This window comes from Eleutherodactylus coqui, chromosome 7 (assembly GCF_035609145.1).
Source record: "Eleutherodactylus coqui strain aEleCoq1 chromosome 7, aEleCoq1.hap1, whole genome shotgun sequence".
Classification (NCBI taxonomy): domain Eukaryota; kingdom Metazoa; phylum Chordata; class Amphibia; order Anura; family Eleutherodactylidae; genus Eleutherodactylus; species Eleutherodactylus coqui.
In genome coordinates, this window is record NC_089843.1 from 219,484,448 (window position 1) to 219,507,748 (window position 23,301).

At 44.0% G+C, this 23,301-nt stretch overlaps 1 protein-coding gene across 2 annotated transcripts in view; it reads right to left on the reverse strand.

The window, feature by feature from the left end:
- TPM4 (tropomyosin 4) overlaps positions 1-22,173 on the reverse strand; it is a 62,448-nt gene extending 40,275 nt beyond the window's left edge. Inside the window, exons 1-2 of one of the 2 annotated variants that reach the window (XM_066574406.1) lie at positions 22,015-22,168; positions 8,312-8,437 (exon numbers count right to left, since the gene is read on the reverse strand). In XM_066574406.1, coding sequence (XP_066430503.1) covers positions 8,312-8,437; positions 22,015-22,128 — 240 coding nt within the window. In that variant the 5' untranslated portion in view covers positions 22,129-22,168. Of the gene's footprint in view, positions 1-8,311; positions 8,438-22,014 lie in introns of both variants that reach the window. The other variant, XM_066574408.1, reaches the window with a different exon arrangement.
- Between the last annotated feature and the right edge of the window lie 1,128 nt (positions 22,174-23,301).

A 23,301-nucleotide genomic window follows, 5' to 3' on the forward strand; every position in this document is an offset into this window, starting at 1 on the left:
CACATAGACCAGCACTCAGAGGCTTCTTAAAAGTCAGATGTATCTTTATTCCTCAGCAGAAAAAACGCTGCGACGTTTCGACCCAGATAGGGACTTTATCAAGCATGCAGCACATGTTAACATTACATGTATTTATATATATATACATACACCAATAGAAAAGACAGACAGAGACACCCCCCACCTACCACACATGCAATTGGATCCGGAGCTTGCAGTACGGGCCCCCACCATCTAGACAGAACAATAAACAGGTGTGCAGAGAGGGCCTCCCTGTAGGTATATACATCGCCATTCTTCGGTGCCTTCATAAATCAAGAGAGCATGCGCCGGCAATTGGCCAATCACATCAATGCCCGTGCTCGCATCCAAGACATTACCGCGCATGCGCGAACACACAGCTCATCGGGAGACTTCACGAAACAACGGCCTCTCTCCCGTACACATAACAAACGCGCATGCACCGGCAGACAGCCAGTCTCAGCAATGTACTCGCATCAAGAGCATTACCGCGCATGCGCAAGAACTCAATCCAAATCAATATTAAAACCAATCAGGATCAGGCGTAGGGCAAAACGAAAGTCCCCTAATGAGAACGTGCAGCTCCGTTCTGGAAACAGTGCTAAGGACTGAGCCACCATGCTGTTCTTTCTTCTCTGGAGAAGGAGAATATGAAGCACAAATAGTACATACAAACTCAATGCAGATGTTGTCTTTGGTCAAATTTGAACCTAGGACCAAAATGCCGAAAGACAACAGTGGTAATGACTAAGGCACCATGCTTTTTCTTGCTTCTTCCTCTTTCTTTCTTTTTCCTCCTCCAGAGAAGAAGGATAAAGAGAAGGTGGAGGTGAAGGGGAGAAGAAGGAGAAGAAAGAAGCAGGAGGAGGAAGAAGGAAGAGCTTGCACTGTTGCCGTATAACACTGGGGTTCTAGTTTCACATCTGACTATGGACAACATCTGCATGGAGGTTGTATGTTCTCATTGTGCTTATTTTTTTTCTATTTTCTCCTCTTGTAGAAAAGGGAGAAGCAGGAAAAAGCTTGATGGCTCAGTGGTTAGCACTCTTGCCTTGTAACATTAGGGCTCTTGGTTCATGTCTGACTGGACAACATCTGCATAGAGATTGTATGTTCTCATTGTGTTTATTCTTCTCAAGCATGGTAGGTCAGTCATCTGCATTATAGCCTTACAGTGCTAGAATTGTAGGTTCAGACCTGACCAAGGGGGGTGTCTGTATCTGTGGTGGCTTCTTATGTTCTCTTTGTGTTTATTCTTCTTGCTCTTCTATTTCTCTGGCAATGAAAGGACATGTGAGGTGGCTCAGTGGTTAGCACTGCTAGATTTGGAAGTTCAAACCTGACTAAGGCCGCCTGCAGACGGCCAGGTTGGATCCCCTGCGAGAACTCTTGTCCCTGCAGGGACTAGCGCGGCTCTCACCTGCTCACGCGGCTCCGGCTCTCTGATGTGCCGGCTGCCAGCCAGCGCATGCGCAGAGTTCTGCGGTTTCTTTTCCGTGTGTATTTTCACGCGGACAAATCGCGTCCGTCTGCCTAGGATTGCGTTTTGTAATGCAATCCTATGCAGGCGAGCACGGGTGGCAATCCCGCCCATGTGAAGGGGGCCTAAGGCTGGATTCAAACTAGCGAGCGTGATGTTGTGCTTGCCAAATGTGTTTTTCATGCGGATGCGAGGCGTTTCACGTACGTCAGAGGAGCGCAAATGTTTCCAATTGATTTCAATGGGAAATGTCACATGGCACTCGCATGCTAGGGCCTTGCAGTCTCTTTGGTGAGGCGTTCCGAGGGAACACCAAGAGATAGAACATGCTGTGATTTTTTTTTTTTTTCTCACAGCTTCGCTGGGGGGAAAGATTATCAATCATGTGAATAGGTCCATTCAAAAGAATGCAGTTCATATTTGGGAGAGTTTTGGGCGTCCTGCAGCGCACACAGCTTGTGTGAATGTAGCCCAAGGGTGATGGCTGTTTGGAGTTTTTAAAAGCTGATGTTGCTTTTGATGAAAATTGAACCTAGAGCCCCCACACAGCAACGTAGCAGTGCTAACCACTGAGCCACCACATCTAACCACTGAGCCACCACATCTAACCACTGAAAAAAAAGGATGTAGGTGGAACATTTACAGAAGTTTTCCATTTCACGTCCTTTCTCTGATTTCCGTTATTAATAACACTGGAGCCGTCCAAAAAAAATACTAGCTGCTTTTCGCAGCGTTTTTGAAGTATATGTTAAAGGGGTTGTCCCGCGGCAGCAAGTGGGTCTATACACTTCTGTATGGCCATATTAATGCACTTTGTAATGTACATTGTGCATTAATTATGAGCCATACAGAAGTTATAAGAAGTTTTTCACTTACCTGCTCCGTTGCTAGCGTCCTCGTTTCCATGGAGCCCGCCTAATTTTCGGCGTCTAATGGCCAAATTAGACGCGCTTGCGCAGTCCGGGTCTTCTTCTTTTCTCAATGGGGCTGCTCGTGCAGGATGCCGGCTCCGTGTAGCTCCGCCCTGTCACGTGCCGATTCCAGCCAATCAGGAGGCTGGAATCGGCAATGGACCGCACAGAAGCCCTGCGGTCCACCGAGGGAGAAGATCCCGGCGGCCATCTTCAGCAGGTAAGTAAGGAGTCACCGGAGCGCGGGGATTCAGGTAAGCGCTGTGCGGTGTTCTTTTTTAACCCCTGCATCGGGGTTGTCTCGCGCCGAACGGGAAGGGGGGGGGGGTTTGAAAAAAAACAAAAACCGTTTCGGCGCGGGACAACCCCTTTAACTATAAAGACACTGTCTGGAACCACATTATCCCTTTATTTGGGACCCCCCTCCGTTCTACTAATGCAGTTTTAGGCCCATTGGCTGCTACAAGCGAGGCACATAGTTTCAATAATTAGGAAATCTTGGGAGTTCGTCGGCACACTGCGGCCTGTGATCCAGCAGCTGCGTGTTTCCACTAATCAGACAAGCACGCTGCTCCGAACTTGACTTCCCTCCGTCCGCCCGCTCCACACTGGGATCAAGACCAATTCCATAGGTAGGTGTTTATATTCAGGAATCGCTGTATGGCCATAAATAAGAGTGCTTCTACACCTCTCCCAAAGTGCAGAGTGGTGGACTATTACTCTCCGCAGTAGCGCCCACTGCTGGACAGATGAAGAATTTTTAGAATATTTTAAATCACCACAAATACAGTTTTAATTAACGTAAATGTTTATTTTCTGATGATTTTTTTATCTGTCCCACATATTCCCATGCTTTCCAGTCATAAGTCAGCATTGTTCCAACCGCTTCTACCCAGGTAAGGTCTATAGCAGCCGCTGTGTAAGCCGACCTCATCTGTCCATGAACTTGATATGTGATCTACAGTGAACGCACACACTCCGGCTATAGACATGCTTGCTTGGCCAGTCGTGCATGGATTCTCAATAGGGAGGGGGGAGCATGAAGCTGATAGGTGGCTTGTCTCCCTTGAGGACAAAGGATTGAGACATGTTGCAATTCAACATGATTGACCCTTCTTTTCACCAACATCTGCTAGCGGGGTACAATAATGACACCGCCAGCGCATTAAATGCTTAGTTGGTCCAATCAAAATCACCAGGTCTAACTTCATCACCTTTTTTGTGTAAGGGTTGCATTGTCAAATGATGCTACCCTAAGGGGCTGCTATAACATTTTGGATGCTTCAAGTTTACAGATCTGTAGGGTCTATGGATAAAGCATCATTAGATTTATATTTTTTTTTGGAGTACTAAGGATCAAACTATTAAAGGGGTTTTCTGGGCGCTTTCTATTGGCTGGGGTTTGCTGCTCGAGATTATGGCCAATCAGATGTTTGGGCATCTGTGGTCAGCACAGTGTACGGAGCGGAAGCAGGTCACTGCGACTCCTGTGTAGTGACCAGTGCTGGTAATTACAGGGGCAGCTCATTAAAATCAATGGGGGATGCTCCTGCAAATGCCAGTGCTGGCCACTACTCAAGGGTCGGAGCTAACTGCTTCTGCCCCGTACACTGTATTGTGATGCTGACAGAAGGTGCCGAACAGCCAATCGGCCATGGTCCTGAGCGGCAGACCCCAGCTGATCAACTTTTGCCCAGAAAACCTCTTTAATTATGGACCTACTGTGCTGTCGCTCTTAATAGGCGCACTCTGCTGGCCTTATTAATAATAGGGGCACTCTGCAGGTCTTATTAATAATAGGGGCACTCTGCTGGCCTTATTAATAATAGGGGCACTCTGCAGGCCTTATTAATAATAGGGGCACTCTGCTGGCCTTATTAATAATAGGGGCACTCTGCTGGCCTTATTAATAATAGGGGCACTCTGCGGGCCTTATTAATAATAGGGGCACTCTGCAGGTCTTATTAATAATAGGGGCACTCTGCAGGCCTTATTAATAATAGGGGCACTCTGCTGGCCTTATTAATAATAGGGGCCCTCTGCAGGCCTTATTAATAATAGGGGCACTCTGCGGGCCTTATTAATAATAGGGGCACTCTGCAGGCCTTATTAATAATAGGGGCACTCTGCGGGCCTTATTAATAATAGGGGCACTCTGCTGGCCTTATTGATAATAGGGGCACTCTGCAGGTCTTACTAATAATAGGGGCACTGTGCAGGCCTTATTAATAATAGGGGCACTCTGCTGGCCTTATTAATAATAGGGGCACTCTGCTGGCCTTATTAATAATAGGGGCACTCTGCTGGCCTTATTAATAATAGGGGCGCTCTGCAGGCCTTATTAATAATTGGGGCACTCTGGAGGCCTTATTAATAATAGGGGCACTCTGCAGGCCTTATTAATAATAGGGGCACTCTGCAGGCCTTATTAATAATAGGGGCACTCTGGAGGCCTTATTAATAATTGGGGCACTCTGGAGGCCTTATTAATAATAGGGGCACTCTGCAGGCCTTATTAATAATAGGGGCACTCCACCTGTACTATTAATGAGGGAAAACTGTCCTGGCAAAGAGGCTTCTTGATATAAAAGAATTTGGACAGGGGGGAGAATTGAAGGTGACAGAGTAATTGTGAGGGTGGAACGGGTCAATAGGGAACATCAAGTGGCGAAGATTGGGTGGTGTGAGAGACCAGGTCTCCAAGCTTTATTTGGGGAACAGGGAAACCACAGGGTGGCAGGCGTTCTGAGTGGGGACATGCAGGGACTCATAGGGTAACTATAGGGACCTTAGGTAATGCGGAGACAAAAGATGGCAGGAGCTCTGTGTGTGCACACAACCTGCAAGGACCTCTGTGTGGGTTGGGATTAGTTTGAAGGTTCTGAAGGGATGGGGGGGTCAATGTGGCCGAGAGGAGCCATTAAAAATAAATACATAAAAAAATACAACTGATACGGCTGCTGTAGAGAGGTGACGCGTGCCCTGCGGTACCCAGCCTGGGGGAGCCCCAGCAAATTCCCATTACAGGCCTTACAATACTTCTGTCGGACTTCATACAGTTCCGTACAGAGATTGTTTTTTTATTGTCAAATTCCATATTATTCCAATGGAAAAAAAATGTGCCATGTTACAATTCCAAAAGATTTGTGTAAAATGTAAATAAAAAATGAATGAAAGGATTTGGAGATCTCATGTAACCGGATTGTATTCACAATAGAACACATCTGAGGGGAAAGGGAGATAGTTTTGCATTTCTTTTAAAAAATTAACTCATTTATAAAATGGATGGCAGCAACACATCTCAAAAAAGGTGGGCGGGGCCGTGACTACCATTGTGTAGCATCCCCTCTTCTTGGAGGAGAGGAGACCAATTGCTAGAGTTTTGGGAGAGGAGCGCTGCCCCATTCCTGACTGATGAAGGATTCTGGCTGCTCCGCAGTCCTCGGTTATCTTTGCTGGATTTTTCATTTTATAATGTGCAAAATGTTTTCTATTGGTGAAAGTTCTGGACTGCAGGCGGCCGGTTCACCCCGGATTACTCCTATGTGAAGCCCTGCTGTTGTGATGGATGTAGTATATGGTGGAAGGTCTGGACTGCAGGCGGCCGGTTCACCGCGGACTCTTCTCCTGTGAAGCCATACTGTTGTGATGGATGCAGTATATGGTGGAAGGTCTGGACTGCAGGCGGCCGGTTCACCCCAGACTCTTCTCCTGTGAAGCCCTGCTGTTGTGATGGATGTAGTATATGGTGGAAGGTCTGGACTGCAGGCGGCCCATTCACCCCGGAGTCTTCTGTGAAGCCCTGCTGTTGTGATGGATGCAGTATATGGTGGAAGGTCTGGACTGCAGGCGGCTGGTTCACCGCGGACTCTTCTTCTACAAAGCCATGCGGTTGTGATGGATGCAGTATGTAGTTTAGCGCTGTCCTGCTAAAATATGCAAGGCCTTCCCTAAAAGAAGCGTATGTTGTTCTAAAAACCTCTATATACTGCTCAGCATTGATAGTACCTCTCAAGATGTGTAAGCTGCCCATGCCATAAGCACTGATGCAACCCCATAAGATCAGAGATGCTGGCTTTTGAACTGTGCACTGGTAACTATCAGGATGGGTTCTTACTAGAAAGCCAAACGTTTTCTTCCGAGTGGGCAGGTACTCGCTAAGGGCAATGCTCGATCGAGTAATTGTCCTTAGCGAGTGTGCTCGCTCATCTCTAGTTCTTACCTCTTGGGTCCATAGACAAAGACATCCATGGTTTCCAAAAATAATTTCAAAATTTGATTCCTCTGACCACAGAACTGTTTTTCATTTTGACTCCGTCCATTTTTAAATGAGCTTTGGCCCAAAGAAGATGCCAGCGTTTCTGGATAGTGTTGATATATGGCTTCTTCTTTGCCTGATACAGGTTAAACTTGTATTCATGGATTGCACAGCGAACTGTGCTCACAGACAATGATTTCTGGAAGTATTGCTGATCCCATGCAGTAATTTGCACTTCAGAATCATATCTGTTTTTATGCCTGAGGGTCTGTAGATCTCGAGCATCCAATATTGACAGTCGGCCTTGTCCCTTGTGCACATGAATTTCTCCAGACTCTCTGAATCTTATGATGATATTATATACTGTAGATGGTGGGACATTCAAAGTCTTAATAATTTTACTTTGAGGAACATTTTTCTGAAGTTGTTCCACACTTTTTAGATGCAGTTTTTCACAGATTGGTGAACCTCCGGCCATCTTTGCTTCTGAGAGACTCGGCCTCTCTAACATGATCTTTTTATACACAGTCATGTGACTTGGTAGGAAATTCACCTTGCAGCTGTTTTCCATTAGTACCACTTACCTTTCCAGCCCTTTGTTACCCTGTCCCAACTTTTGTGAGATGCGTCAGCCATCAATTTCTAAATGAGTTAATTTTTAAAAATGAAATGTAAAAATCTCTCATTTCCCCTCTGATATGTAATATGGTGAATAAAATATGGTTAGATGAGATTTCAAAATGATCACATTCTTTTTTTCTTTACATTTTACACAACTATTTGGAATTGGCCTTTGTACATACGATGCAGTAATGCGAAGCATTTGCTTTAGGGGAGAATAACTTTGTAATTCTGCACTATAGAGAGGCACATGGCAGTGCCGATGGCTCCACAGTATGGAGCTGCAGGGATATAACACCTCACACACATATATGGCAGTGCCGATGGCTCCACAGTATGGAGCTGCAGGGATATAACACCTCACACACATACATGGCAGTGCCGATGGCTCCACAGTATGGAGCTGCAGGGATATAACACCTCACACACATATATGGCAGTGCCGATGGCTCCACAGTATGGAGCTGCAGGGATATAACACCTCACACACATACATGGCAGTGCCGATGGCTCCACAGTATGGAGCTGCAGGGATATAACACCTCACACACATATATGGCAGTGCCGATGGCTCCACAGTATGGAGCTGCAGGGATATAACACCTCACACACATATATGGCAGTGGCGATGGCTCCACAGTATGGAGCTGCAGGAATATAACACCTCACACACATATATGGCAGTGCCGATGGCTCCACAGTATGGAGCTGCAGGGATATAACACCTCACACACATATATGGCAGTGCCGATGGCTCCACAGTATGGAGCTGCAGGGATATTACACCTCACGCACATATATGGCAGTGCCGATGGCTCCACAGTATGGAGCTGCAGGGATATAACACCTCACACACATATATGGCAGTTTGCTATTGGATTAGATTAAGTATAATAAAGAAATCCATTACTATTCTTTGTGTTGGGAAAGAACCTAGAGGAAATATCTCATCTACAAGGGGTTAGTGCCATGTACCTCAGATGAGAGCAGGATACAGAGTTCTGTACTTTACAAACTTACATCAGTTGCTTTTTTTTCGGCTTGCTCCAGTTTCTCCTGAGCGTCTTTCAGAGCTTCAGAGTATTTATCCAGTTCATCTTCTGTTCCCTTGAGCTTCTTCTGTAATGCAACCAGTTCATCTTCTACCTAAGTACATTAAAAGCAGACTGGTTATGTTGTGTATGCCTTGAATTTTTCCCCCAGAAACTCAATTTAAATAAAAAAATAAAAAGGATGTAAAGAAAAATGTAAATGCCTCTAAACTGTTTGTCTCCATCAGAATACTGCAAAACATACAAGGTGTGGACAAAAATATGGAAACACCATACAAAATGCATGTCTTAAGTTACATGGGATTATAAATGATCAAACTACTAACAACCATTTGACCGTGAGTATGTATGTTTGTGTGTGAGTGCTTCTCATGCTCCACCCCTAGTGATGTCATCGCTCTGCCCCTAATGTCATCGCAGGTCCAACAACATATATAAAACACAGAGCCTGACCGACAGAAGAACAACACAGTTAGGGCTCTTGGAAGGGGAGGACAAAAACAACACACAGAATACAACTAAGCCATTCTTATCTCAGAACACACAACTCAGCACTCCTGGCAGAAGGCACCAACCTAACGACACCACAGAGATCCGGTTGGCTGAAGGACCTGTAAGGATGTCACTACTGTGGGAGGAGCCATTCTGCAGTTTGGTAGAAAGTACTGTATACTGGATTAGACAACAGAAGCTACCAGAGCCTGTGATGATGTCACTGTCATGTGATCGGCTGTGTGGGTGGCGTCAAGGATCACCTGACCAGGGGTTAGTCACTGTTTCCAGGAGTCTGTTGAGCTGGTAATTTCTGGAAATCAGCATGGATGTACCACAGCTGTGTGTGTGATGTGTGGGGATCAGGATGCATGTAGTAGAGCTGTGTGTGTAATGTGTGGGGTCAGGATGGATGTAGTAGAGCTGTGTGTGTAATGTGTGGGGTCAGGATGCATGTAGCAGAGCTGTGTGTGTGATGTGTAGGGTCAGGATGGATGTAGCAGAGCCGTGTGTGTGATGTGTGGGGTCAGGATGCATGTAGCAGAGCCGTGTGTGTGATGTGTGGGGTCAGGATGGATGTAGTAAAGCTGTGTGTGTGATGTGCTGTGTGTGTGATGTGTGGGGATCAGGATGCATGTAGTAGAGCTGTGTGTGTAATGTGTGGGGTCAGGATGCATGTAGCAGAGCTGTGTGTGTGATGTGTAGGGTCAGGATGGATGTAGCAGAGCCGTGTGTATGATGTGTGGGGTCAGGATGGATGTAGTAAAGCTGTGTGTGTGATGTGCTGTGTGTGTAATGTGTGGGGTCAGGATGGATGTAGTAGAGCTGTGTGTGTAATGTGTGGGGTCAGGATGGATGTAGTAGAGCTGTGTGTGTAATGTGTGGGGTCAGGATGCATGTAGCAGAGCTGTGTGTGTGATGTGTAGGGTCAGGATGGATGTAGCAGAGCCGTGTGTGTGATGTGTGGGGTCAGGATGCATGTAGCAGAGCCGTGTGTGTGATGTGTGGGGTCAGGATGGATGTAGTAAAGCTGTGTGTGTGATGTGCTGTGTGTGTGATGTGTGGGGATCAGGATGCATGTAGTAGAGCTGTGTGTGTAATGTGTGGGGTCAGGATGCATGTAGCAGAGCTGTGTGTGTGATGTGTAGGGTCAGGATGGATGTAGCAGAGCCGTGTGTATGATGTGTGGGGTCAGGATGGATGTAGTAAAGCTGTGTGTGTGATGTGCTGTGTGTGTAATGTGTGAGGTCAGGATGGATGTAGTAGAGCTGTGTGTAATGAGCTGCGTGTGTGATGTGTGGGGTCAGGATAGATGTAGTAGAGCTGTGTGTGTAATGTGTGAGGTCAGCATGCATGTAGTAGAGCTGTGTGTATAGTGTGCTGTGTGTTTAATGTGTGGGAATCGGGATAGATGATGTGTGGAGATCATAATCGATGTACCATGTAGCACAGCTGTGTGGCGCGTTGCGCCACCAGAAACACTGGTACTATAATTTCTAATAATTACTAGTATTTCAATAAGACATGTATACACAGATTTTTAGTGGAGGTAATATGACACAGATGCTGCCAGACAGAAGTCAACAAGGTTCCATGGGTCAGGGGTTGGAACCACTCAGCTGCTGTTACCAGCTGGCTCCCCAAACTACCCAGAGCTGTGCAAGAGGTGAAGTAAACACAAAATTGGTGGAAAAGCTCTCAGCCAAGCAGGGGGCAAAAGGGCAGATCAGTGCTAATGATTAAAATTCTATGCATTTCATATCGCGTTTCCATTTTTTTGTCCACCCCCTGTACATTATAAGAAAAAAAAAAGCACAGAGTAACATGGATTTGCCAAACATTGCCTGCATCCCTTCCTCACACAGATCTCCATGGACATTGCACATTGCATGTTCTACTCTCTTCCTTTTTCACAGTCAAAAATCGTAGAAGCAACATTTTCTTTCACAAGAACCATAGGTTCGTTTTAAGGATCATTCATGTGAATAGCCACCATTCAAACATACCTTTACAGATTTATTTAACCACACTGAGTTTCTCCTGTTCACCTATCTGGTTATTCAAAATTGATGGGCAAGTATAGGCCATCAATATCAGATGGGTGGGGTCCAACTCCAAACACCATCGCTGATCAGCTGTTTGAAGGTGCTCTGGTGAGTACCGTGTCCCCTTCATTGCTTACACAGCCTTGTGCTGCATAATGCCATCATATTCAGGGCCCATTCAGATGGCCTTAGGCAAAACTATGCTCAGCAGTACAGGGCGTAGTTGTGCCTGAACAAGGGGCATCCCTTCTCCTTCCTGGCTCTTCAAACTCTACACCAGAGCGTAAAATTCTGAAAATAACCGTGGAAAGGTAGGTGCCGCCAGATCTTTCTGTAATACCCCAGAGTAGGGGTCCCACAGCACTTTCGTAGCTACCTCAAGAAGAGTATATATGTGTGCTAATGTTGAGTTATTTGTATTGGCCTTAAATAGTAATTGAAGAGTTAATATCTGGTGTTCTCCATAACTAACAATGCATGACTGTGTGCAGAATTCACCCTAACCTGCTCTGTTACTTGTCATTCACCCGTACCTAGGACTTAAATTGGGTAGAAAGATTCTCTTTAGCTCAGGATTGGTTAGTGGGGAGGGTATAAAAGACAGAGCTTGGTCGGAGTTGGAGAGAGTCTGCGAGCAAGTCTAGTCCTGGAGGTCAGCCAGAGAGGAGGGCCAGTCCTGGAGCCCAGTCATGGAGGAAGTCTATTCATGGAGTCAGCAGGAGGGGAGAGCAGGAGGACAGAGAGGGGTCTTTTTCAACCCTGCCAGAAGTAATCTGAGCCAGGCATCGAAACTGTGAGTTTAACTTGTGCCTGCTCAGTCAGAGGTCAGCATGTTCACAGAGCAGCCAGTACTGTTTCCTCCGTTCCTCCACAAATGACCTCCCAGTACAGCGCCCACTCAACTTAGCCTGGCAGCCTCACTCTTCAGAAGGGAATCAAGGAATAATTGCATATGGTCCAAGAATTAGCTGGAGACTTTACTGTTTGCTAAATAAAAAATGTGAACCTTGTACCCTGATTCCAAGTTTAAGTAAACTGTGTGTCTTTGGTTTTACTGATATCTCTATGGACTTGTCTCTTTATTTCATCACCACGAAAATGCACTCATTCAAAGGCACTGGCGTCACAACAGACTAATGACAAATTGCTCTTGCCACGAATCCCTATTGTAAACCCCTCCTGCCGCACGAGCCACTATTTTAGGGAGAGTAGCCACCACCGTGACCAAGCCAGAGTTGACACACCCACTCAAGCTATACCTGCCGACTCCTGCTTGCGGCATTCCCTGCACATTGTATTCACTACAGGGCAGATCCTATCTTTTTCTGGCTGTACAAACCTTGCATTGTGGTTATGGTTGTGACAGTGTTGTGCATAAGGTATTCTGTATACTAGAGGGATGTGAGATTTCTGCAATTCTTTTTTTATAGAGTTGAAGTAGGCAGTGAAGGCTGATATGTCTTATTAAAGAGCCACCTACAGCATTTACTTAACAAGTTCTTACATGCTGTAAAAGATTGTTGGATTTAAACACACAAAAGGTCTTCATCGTCTTTAGGGCTTAAACAGACGGGCGTAATTTTGTTCTGGTTTGTGGCCGTGAAATTCACTACTGCATAACGGGATGAAACAATACCATTGAATTCAATGGTTTCGTTTTACTATTGGGTTTCTAGCGTGTTATTACTATGAGAAAAGATTGGACTTGCCCTATCTTTCTTGCACATAGTTTTCCTACATGTGATAAAGATAGGGCAGCACATATCTTCTGCCTTCTGTTTCCAAACCCACGCACAATAGCGCAGAGTTTTAATAGTCCAAAGAAAAAAAAATGGTTCATGTGCAATTACACTCCGAGTGTATGGGCGCTTGCGCCCATGCGTTTTTACCCTTAAGCATCAACCATGCAAGTAAAATCACTTTTCACTGCAAAGGATTAAAGAAGGCTGAAAACTTTTCAGTTCATATTCACTCAGTATATACACAGAGAGGTAAGGTAGATTCTCCTCAGTATATACACATAGAGGGGGGGTAGATTCTCCACAGTATATACAAATAAAGGTAAGGTAGATTCTACTCAGTATATACACAGAGAGGAGAGGTAGATTCTCCTCAGTATTTACACATAGAGGTGAGGTAGATTCTCCTCAGTATATATACATAGAGGTGAGGTAGATTCTCCTCAGTATATACACATAGAGGTGATGTAGATTCTTCTCAGTATATACACATAGAGGTGAGGTAGATTCTCCTCAGTATATACACACAGAGGGGAGGTAGATTCTCCTCAGTATATACATATAGAGGTGGGGTAGATTCTCCTCAGTATATACACATACAGGTGAGGTAGAGTCTCCTCAGTATATACACAGAGGTGGGGTAGATTCTCCTCAGTATATACACATAGAGATGAGGTAGAGTCTCCTCAGTGAATACACAGAGAGGCGAGGTAGATAATCCTCAGTATATACACAGAGAGATGAGGTAGAGTCTCCTCAGTATATACACATAGAGGTGAGGTAGATTCTCCTCAGTATAGACATATAGTTGTGGGGTAGAGTCTCCTTAGTATATACACAGAGAGGCGAGGTAGATAATCCTCAGTATATACACAGAGAGATGAGGTAGAGTCTCCTCAGTATATACACATAGAGGTGAGGTAGATTCTCCTCAGTATAGACATATAGTGGTGGGGTAGAGTCTCCTTAGTATATACACAGAGAGGCGAGGTAGATAATCCTCAGTATATACACAGAGAGGTGAGGTAGAGTCTCCTCAGTATATACAAATAGAGGTGAGGTAGAGTCTCCTCAGTATATACACAGAGAGGTGAGGTAGATAATCCTCATTATATACACAGAGAGGTGAGGTAGATTCCCCTAAGTGTATATACATAGAGGGGAGGTAGATTCACCTCAGTATATACATATAGAGGTGAGGTAGATTCTCCCCAGTATATACACATAGAGATGAGGTAGAGTCTCCTCAGTATATACACATAGAGGTGAGGTAGATTCTCCTGTATATACACATAGAGGTGAGGTAGATTCTCCTCAGTATATACACATAGAGGGAAGGTAGATTCTCCTCAGTATATACACATAGAGGTGAGGTAGATTCTCCTCAGTATATACACAGAGAGGTGAAGCAGATTCTCCTCAGTATATACACATACAGGGGAGGTAGATTCTCCTCAGTATATACACATAGAGGGGAGGTAGATTCTCCTCAGTATATACACATAGAGGTGAGGTAGATTCTCCTCAGTATATACACATAGAGGGAAGGTAGATTCTCCTCAGTATATACACATAGAGGTTAGGTAGATTCACCTCAGTATATACACATAGAGGTGAGGTAGATTCTCCTCAGTATATACACAGAGAGGTGAAGCACATTCTTCTCAGTATATACACATAGAGGTGAGGTAGATTCTCCTCAGTATATACACATAGAGGTGAGGTAGATTCTCCTCAGTATATACACATAGAGGGAAGGTAGATTCTCCTCAGTATACACACATAGAGGTGAGGTAGATTCTCCTCAGTATATACACACAGAGGTGAGGTTGATTCTCCTCAGTTTATACACATAGAGGTGAGGTAGATACTCATCCGTCTATGCACATAGTGGTGAAGTACATTCTCCTCTGTATATACACATAGAGGTGAGGTAGATTCTCCTCAGTATATACACATAGTGGTGAGGTACATTCTCCTCTGTATATACACATAGAGGTGAGGTAGATTCTCCTCAGTATATACACAGAGGTGAGGTAAATTCTCCTCAGTATATACACATAGAGGTTAGGTAGATTCTCCTCAGTATATACGCATAGAGGTGAGGTAGATTCTTCTCAGTATATACACATAGTGGTGAGGTACATTCTCCTCAGTATATACACATAGAGGTGAGGTAGATTCCCCTAAGTGTATATACATAGAGGGGAGGTAGATTCACCTCACTATATACATATAGAGGTGAGGTAGATTCTCCCCAGTATATACACATAGAGATTAGGTAGATTCTCCTCAGTATATACACATAGAGGTGAGGTAGATTCCCCTAAGTGTATATACATAGAGGGGAGGTAGATTCACCTCAGTATATACATATAGAGGTGAGGTAGATTCTCCCCAGTATATACACATAGAGATGAGGTAGAGTCTCCTCAGTATATACACATAGAGGTGAGGTAGATTCTCCTGTATATACACATAGAGGTGAGGTAGATTCTCCTCAGTATATACACATAGAGGGAAGGTAGATTCTCCTCAGTATATACACATAGAGGTGAGGTAGATTCTCCTCAGTATATACACAGAGAGGTGAAGCAGATTCTCCTCAGTATATACACATACAGGGGAGGTAGATTCTCCTCAGTATATACACATAGAGGGGAGGTAGATTCTCCTCAGTATATACACATAGAGGTGAGGTAGATTCTCCTCAGTATATACACATAGAGGGAAGGTAGATTCTCCTCAGTATATACACATAGAGGTTAGGTAGATTCACCTCAGTATATACACATAGAGGTGAGGTAGATTCTCCTCAGTATATACACAGAGAGGTGAAGCACATTCTTCTCAGTATATACACATAGAGGTGAGGTAGATTCTCCTCAGTATATACACATAGAGGTGAGGTAGATTCTCCTCAGTATATACACATAGAGGGAAGGTAGATTCTCCTCAGTATACACACATAGAGGTGAGGTAGATTCTCCTCAGTATATACACACAGAGGTGAAGCAGATTCTCCTCAGTATATACACATACAGGGGAGGTAGATTCTCCTCAGTATATACACATAGAGGGGAGGTAGATTCTCCTCAGTATATACACATAGAGGTGAGGTAGATTCTCCTCAGTATATACACATAGAGGGAAGGTAGATTCTCCTCAGTATATACACATAGAGGTTAGGTAGATTCACCTCAGTATATACACATAGAGATGAGGTAGAGTCTCCTCAGTATATACACATAGAGGTGAGGTAGATTCTCCTGTATATACACATAGAGGTGAGGTAGATTCTCCTCAGTATATACACATAGAGGGAAGGTAGATTCTCCTCAGTATATACACATAGAGGTGAGGTAGATTCTCCTCAGTATATACACAGAGAGGTGAAGCAGATTCTCCTCAGTATATACACATACAGGGGAGGTAGATTCTCCTCAGTATATACACATAGAGGGGAGGTAGATTCTCCTCAGTATATACACATAGAGGTGAGGTAGATTCTCCTCAGTATATACACATAGAGGGAAGGTAGATTCTCCTCAGTATATACACATAGAGGTTAGGTAGATTCACCTCAGTATATACACATAGAGGTGAGGTAGATTCTCCTCAGTATATACACAGAGAGGTGAAGCACATTCTTCTCAGTATATACACATAGAGGTGAGGTAGATTCTCCTCAGTATATACACATAGAGGTGAGGTAGATTCTCCTCAGTATATACACATAGAGGGAAGGTAGATTCTCCTCAGTATACACACATAGAGGTGAGGTAGATTCTCCTCAGTATATACACACAGAGGTGAGGTTGATTCTCCTCAGTTTATACACATAGAGGTGAGGTAGATACTCATCCGTCTATGCACATAGTGGTGAAGTACATTCTCCTCTGTATATACACATAGAGGTGAGGCAGATTCTCCTCAGTATATACACATAGTGGTGAGGTACATTCTCCTCAGTATATACACATAGAGGTGAAGTAGATTCCCCTCAGTATATACATATAGAAGTGAGGCAGATTCTCCTCAGTATATACACATAGATATTAATGGGTTCTATCGTCTGCAGTTTGCGCAAGCGATTTTGCGTGTGCAGAAACGCTCGGCAGCAGGAGCCCTGAAGCACAATAAAAGTCGGTGCAAGCAGTTCTAACCAGAATGCAGTGTTTTGGAGTGAAAGTCCTATGAGTGCCAACCGTCCGAGTCCAGAGATCCCGGTGAGCTGACAGTATATATTATATAGTGGGTAATTAGTCGCGGCACACACTGCCATGCTTATGATAGCGTCACATGTCCTCTATAGTCACACGCAGTGATCTCCTGGTTTGAGTTTTATCCTTTTAATCTCTCTTTTTATACGCTAAAATATTGTTACTGTATAAATAGAATCGTTCCTTTAGGAGAAGCAACTGCCGACCACGGAGCACTAATCCAGGGGTATTAAAGTGGGCAATGACCTCACTTTATATTGTCTCTAAATCTCCCTGGGCGGCCACATAATACCATCCAAACTCCGCTCAGAGGTCACTTAATTCCTGCTATTGTCTGTAGGAGGGTGAGTGGCAGAAATTAGCCGGATGACTTAACTGGCTGGAGAATCTGGGACAGCGATACCCCGTCCTGCGGCACAGCTGGGATGATCCCCGACGATGGTGAGTGGGATCGAGTATCCCTACTGGAAGGCGTCAATGATTCTAGCTCTGTATTGTACCCAGAATGTCAAATAGAACTTTCTAATATCCCAATAGATTAACTAATGTTCTTAATCTAATTGTAATTAAGCATTATCAGTATATGTCCCTGATACTCATTCTGTAAATCTATGCTACATTTACATCCAGATTCTTTTTCAGATTAGTAGGCATTACCGATAATAATTGCTTATGGGTCACAGAATGTCTAATTATACGACTGACTTAAAGGTGACTTGTATAAAGACATTATAATGACTCTTTCCCCGGTCATTTTGTAAAGCAGGGCTCTTGCCTCCAGATGCATGAGCGCACTCATCCTTCGTCAAGCATTTAATAGAGCCAGAAGTAAATATACATCAGATCCACAGGTTTGCTTGGACACAAACTGACATTATGGAGTTGGGAAGGAATTTTTTCTCCCAAGGTGGGGTAAATTGGCTTTTGCCTCTTTGGGTTTTATTTTACCTTCTTCTGGATCAACAAGCGGAGGTGAAACAGGATGAACTGGATGGACAATTGTCTTTTTTCAGCTTAGCATACTATGTTACAAACGACACTCCAATACAGGAGTATGAGCATCAAATTCCTATTAAGGTAGCAGAAGGGACCGAAAGGGACCCTTGACAAAGAGCATTAGCCGAAAACTTTTCAAACTATTGTGGCTATCTGGATTACTTCAATTAAGCCTTAGGAGCAGGATAAAAATAATTCAAGTGTGTTCTGTCCAGTTCTATGCTTCTGGATTTGGTAGAGTCTGAAATGGGGAGACTCTTTGACACGGCACCCCGCACAGTCTACAAGAGGGGGCGCTGCCAATCGCATGAGGGCACATGAGCAGCATAATCAGGAGCCTCCCCCCTGTCTCTTCCACCCTCAACAAGTATAAGTGTGGACCCTAGAATCTATCTGAATTACCTGTCCTCTGTATTGTAGAGTATACAGTCATTTATTACATAGTGTGAAGGCACAAGAAAGATAACATGTCAACTAGCTACAAGTCTCATCTTAGCACCGCAGACTGCTTATTCAAAACGAAGGGCTTAAACAGATGGGCGTCATTTTCGTTCTGTTTCGCGATTTCAACGGTTTCGTTCCCACTGTCGGTATTATCGCACGTTAATAATACTATGTGCAAGCAAGATCTGGCAGAACCTATCTTCATGCTGCTTTTTTTTTTCAAACTCGCGCACACTAGAGCGGAGCTTGAATAGTCCAAAAAAAAAAACCTGGTTCATCCACTAATATGCTCAAGAGCAGCAAGTGTATTAGCACATGCACCATGTGTTTTTTCCCTGGACTTCTGATTTCTGTGTGATGCGTTTTTAAAAAAAAACACATTGCATCTTTGCAACACATTTTTCGCGTGCGTGAAAATGGCGTGTTGTTTCAATAGGAGAAATAAAAAAATTGTATCGCATGAAAATCGCATCCACATGCGAGTGCAATGCGAATTTTTTTTTTTTTTGCTGACATAGGAAATAATGGGTGATTCAGAAACAGAGTCACTCAAAAATAGGAAATGCAACGATTTTTCAATCTCGGACCATCAGACTACATAGTGTTTAGTGATGAGCAAGTATACACGCTAAGGCACATTACTCAAGCGAGTAGCGCCTTAGCCGAGTATCTCCCCGCTCGTCTCTAAAGATTCGGGGGCTGGCAGGGGGCGGGGAGCGGCGGGGAGGAACAGAGGGGAGATCTCTCCCCCCGCTCCCGCCTGCTCCCCGCCGCAACTCACCTGTCACCTGCGGCGGCCCCCGAATCTTTAGAGACTAGCGGGGAGATACTCAGCTAAGGCACTACTCGCTCATCTCTGCTAGTGTTATCTAGTTCCCATAAGGGGCAGACTTGATTATCTGTCACATGTGGTAACTATATTGCTTCATTACAGAGCCTTGCTTCCTGATCCTCTGTAATCCCAGTGTAACAAAGGTGAGACAATTGAACCTTATGGCCATTTTTTGGCGCACAGAGCGGGTGTTGCAATTCTGTACATGAAAGCAAAGGATCCCACGAGCTTTGAAGCAGTTTTCTTGCCCAGATTGGTGAACAGACACACTTGTAAAACCTGATTGATCTAACCCCCCCATATTTCTTTCACTGAATTCCGAGATCACATTGCTGAGATTTCAACAGCTGGCCTAAAATCAACCTTTAGTTTAATCAAGCTTCCTTACCAAATAAGGAAGGCAATGTTCTATTCCTCTGTCAAGCAGGCATAAACTAAGTCTTGTGGCATGTAGCAGCACAAGAGGATAGACACATCATAGACAATACTGGGATTAGCTTCACTAAGGGGTATTAGAATTAGGTATAGACTATTTGGGTTATTAGACCTGGTATCTTGCAGTGCCGGGTTATTGAAAAGCATTTGTGTACAATAACAGAAGAATGGGTTTTCCCCGGCCCTGGCAAACAATAGAGATCTGAATTCATTTTAATATAATGGTAACAAATAACAATCTTTTAATATGTGCTGCAGTAACACTTGGTGCCTGAGAGCCGATGCCAAGGATTGGCCATGCCACATTCGTGAAGAACGGTATGCAACTGTATGCCAACAGCCTATTGTTTGATAGATCTGTCAAATTCATCCTTTAAAAAAGTCTATAGTCTCACTGTGGCCAACAGCCACCGGCTGGATCTGCTGTGTTTTTAAAGGAACGAGTGAAGGGGTAATTTTTAGAGATGAGCGAGTATACTCGCTAAGGACAAATACTTGATTGAGCATTGTCCTTAGCGAGTATCTCCCCGCTCAGCAGAGAAGTTTTGGCTGCTGGCACGGGTGGCAGGTGAGTTGCGGGAGTGAGCAGGAGGGAGAAAGAGATCTCCCCTCCGTTCCTCCCCGCTCTCCCCCGGAAGCTCCCCACCCACCGCCGGCAGCCGAATCTTTGCTCCAGAGCGGGCAGGTACTCGCTAAGGACAATGCTCTTTAGTAAAGCATTCTCTAAGTACTATGAAAGTAAAAGGCATCCCATTATATATATGTAAGATGCATTGGACATCGGGCTGCACAATAGAGGGTCATGGTAATGTTATAGCAGATGTCCTTTGTATATATCTAATGTAGGTCAAAAGCAACATATCGCTACTCATCTACGTCAACAACAGAACTTGTGCGATTCCTCCGTTATAAAAAAAAGCGTTGAGCCTTTTTAGTACTTTAGTGCATTATTTTTATATTTTAGCAGGTTTTTTGACTCTAAATTCATTGTAGAAGCTGTCCACATTTCAGAATACCTATTATGGAATGGGCAAGGGTTGTAGGATAAAAGCATCAAAAGGGCGCAGGTACTAACGTAATAGCAAGTACAGCCATGGCTATTCTCCAAAAAGACAACAGTACAGTTAAATCTAAGAGCTGCACTGCACATCCAATGGGCATCTTTCAGCTGAAAGTTCAAATACACGATCTAAAAACATCAGTCTACAGAAAACATAGGGAGCTAGAATAGATAGTCTTGTCAGGTTGGGGAAGCAAGAGTACAACTGGGAAAGTACAAACAGGATATCTAATAATGACATATCCACTGATACTACCTATGTGCTAATTATTAACTATGACATCTCCAATTCAAATTAATAACATAGTTTGTAAGGCTGAAAAAACTCATTAGTGCATCCAGTTCTGTCTATTATCCTGCATGTTGATCCAGAAGAAGAAAAAAAAACCCTACGAGACAATGACTGAGCTTTCCAAAATGATTAACATTTGTTCCTATCTCTAGTCATGGAGGCACTGGATGCGGGCCTGTATTCTTTACATATACTGTATACCGCCTGCTTTATCGACCAGATACATAGATTTCTATGTCCAGAGCAGACTGTTGCATTTTAACAAAAAATCCTGTCGGAGTCCCACAATCCATAAGATCAAAGATGACATTTCAGATCAGTATGTTACCCTGTTTCCCTGAAAATAAGACATTCCCTGAAAATAAGACATGGCATGATTTTCCAGAAATTCTGAGGATGCAAAATGATTTTTCAGGCTTTTTGAGGATGCTTGAAATATAAGCCCTACTCCAAAATTAAGCCCTGCTGACAGTTAATAAAAAAAAGTCAATTTAAATAGTGTCCAGGCAGCTATACATGTAAAAAAGTTAAACCTTTTTGAACAAAAATTAATATAAGGCACTGTCTTATTTTTGGGGAAACACGGGTAGTTGTTGAGCAGTTCAGATTGCCTGCATTCACTGTTAAACCCTTTTCACTTTTACTCTCCAGATCTAGATTAAAACAGTATGGTACAAATACCTGCTCCCGTGTTACAGTCCTAGCATCTATGTATTATACATTAGTGGTGTGAAGCAAATCTAATCCTCAAATACTAGAATCATATTTACTAACATAGTATGTTAGGCTGAAAAAAGTCCCATATCCATCCAGTTCAGCCTGTTTTCCCGCAATGTTGATCCAGAGGAAGGCAAAAAAACCTAATGAGGTAGAAACCAATTTCCCTTTTTTCATTTAGGGAAAAAAAATTCTTTCCTGACTCCAATGTGGCATTCGTATTAACCCCCGGCTCACCGACCCTCCTGAAGTAATGAATAATTCTAACATATCGTACATTGAGTCGCTTCCCCTACATCTAATGCATTTCTTCGATTCCTAAATGCCTTTAGGAGTTTGTGTTTAAGCAGTTTGGCTGAGAACTATGTAACTCCCAGTTTCTACTAGAATATATACCTGTTTACACTTGTCCTCTGCTGCCTTTTTATCTGCTTCGGCTTGCTCTGCCCTGTCTATGGCATTCTCCTTATCTAGCTTCAGCATCTGCATCTTCTTCTTGATGGCCTCCATGGTGGCTGGAGTTTGCTGGCTGCCTGCGGAGAGGAGAGGAGCAGGACCTGATGCAGAAGAAGACTGAAGCGAGGGAGCGCGACTGAAGGAGGATAATCTACAAACAGCTACAAACTTGCAAAGAACATCATTGGATGGTCTACTCCCCCGAGACACCACAAGACTTTCACTTACAGCCTTTCTGAGGAGAGACTTGGACTCGTTTCAACTCTGAAATCCACAACCCTAAACTAGTCACCTTATTTGGGATTGGATTTTGCTGTAAAGGAGAAAAGAAAAGATTTGGTTTCCATTTTTAACCTTTAGACAAGAGCAAGCACCCTGACAAAGGGCCGCATGCCACAGATAAGGCTTATTAGCATATCTGGTATATTTGTCCAGTGTGATCAGCTGCCCTTTCAGATGGAAGTGGTGCATGTCATCAAGTCCCAGGCAGAAAGCTAACAGTAACAGCACCGCCTGGCAGCGCCCAGCTAATTATTACTCCTAGACCTGTTCTGTAGTAGTTATATCTTTAACCGCGCGATAACTGAACTTAGCACACTCTCTCAAATATGTCTATTACTATTACAATATCTTTGTAACGGAATCCAATGAAAAGGATCCTTACTCTTTATTGTCTAGATGGGCCTAATAATTCATTTTGGCATTGTTAGAACTATTCTGCTCCCCACTTTTCAGCAGATTCGCGGTTATCAAGACGTAAAAGTGGAAATATATAGCAAAGGTCTTTTAGTATCAGAGCAGATAACCAACCTGATCCATATGGCATAATCTAATGATAGGACGGATAAAAACAGCATTGCTCGCTGCATGGCTCTACAGATGGGACTCTGCTGACTCTGTCTGTTTCTTTTCAAACCTCCCTTCACCCCGATAAGTTGTCAGTGTTGTCGGGGTGTCAAGAAGGCAGGCACTGCTTAGCCTGCATCAGGTTGCTGCATCTTGTAGACTTCAGGTCTAAAGTGGGCTGCAGCGCAGGCCTCATGCACACGAGCAGGGTTTTAGCACAGTATAGGCGTGTAAAAAAAATTGTGTCCCTACTGCATTAAAAATCATGTGAACTGGCAATTTTTCCCACGCCGAAGACCTGAGCTTCATGCGCATGAAAATCTTGCATTCACTGGAGCAGCGTGTTGCTTAAAAAAAGCATAGCTGCTCCAGGAGGGGAGA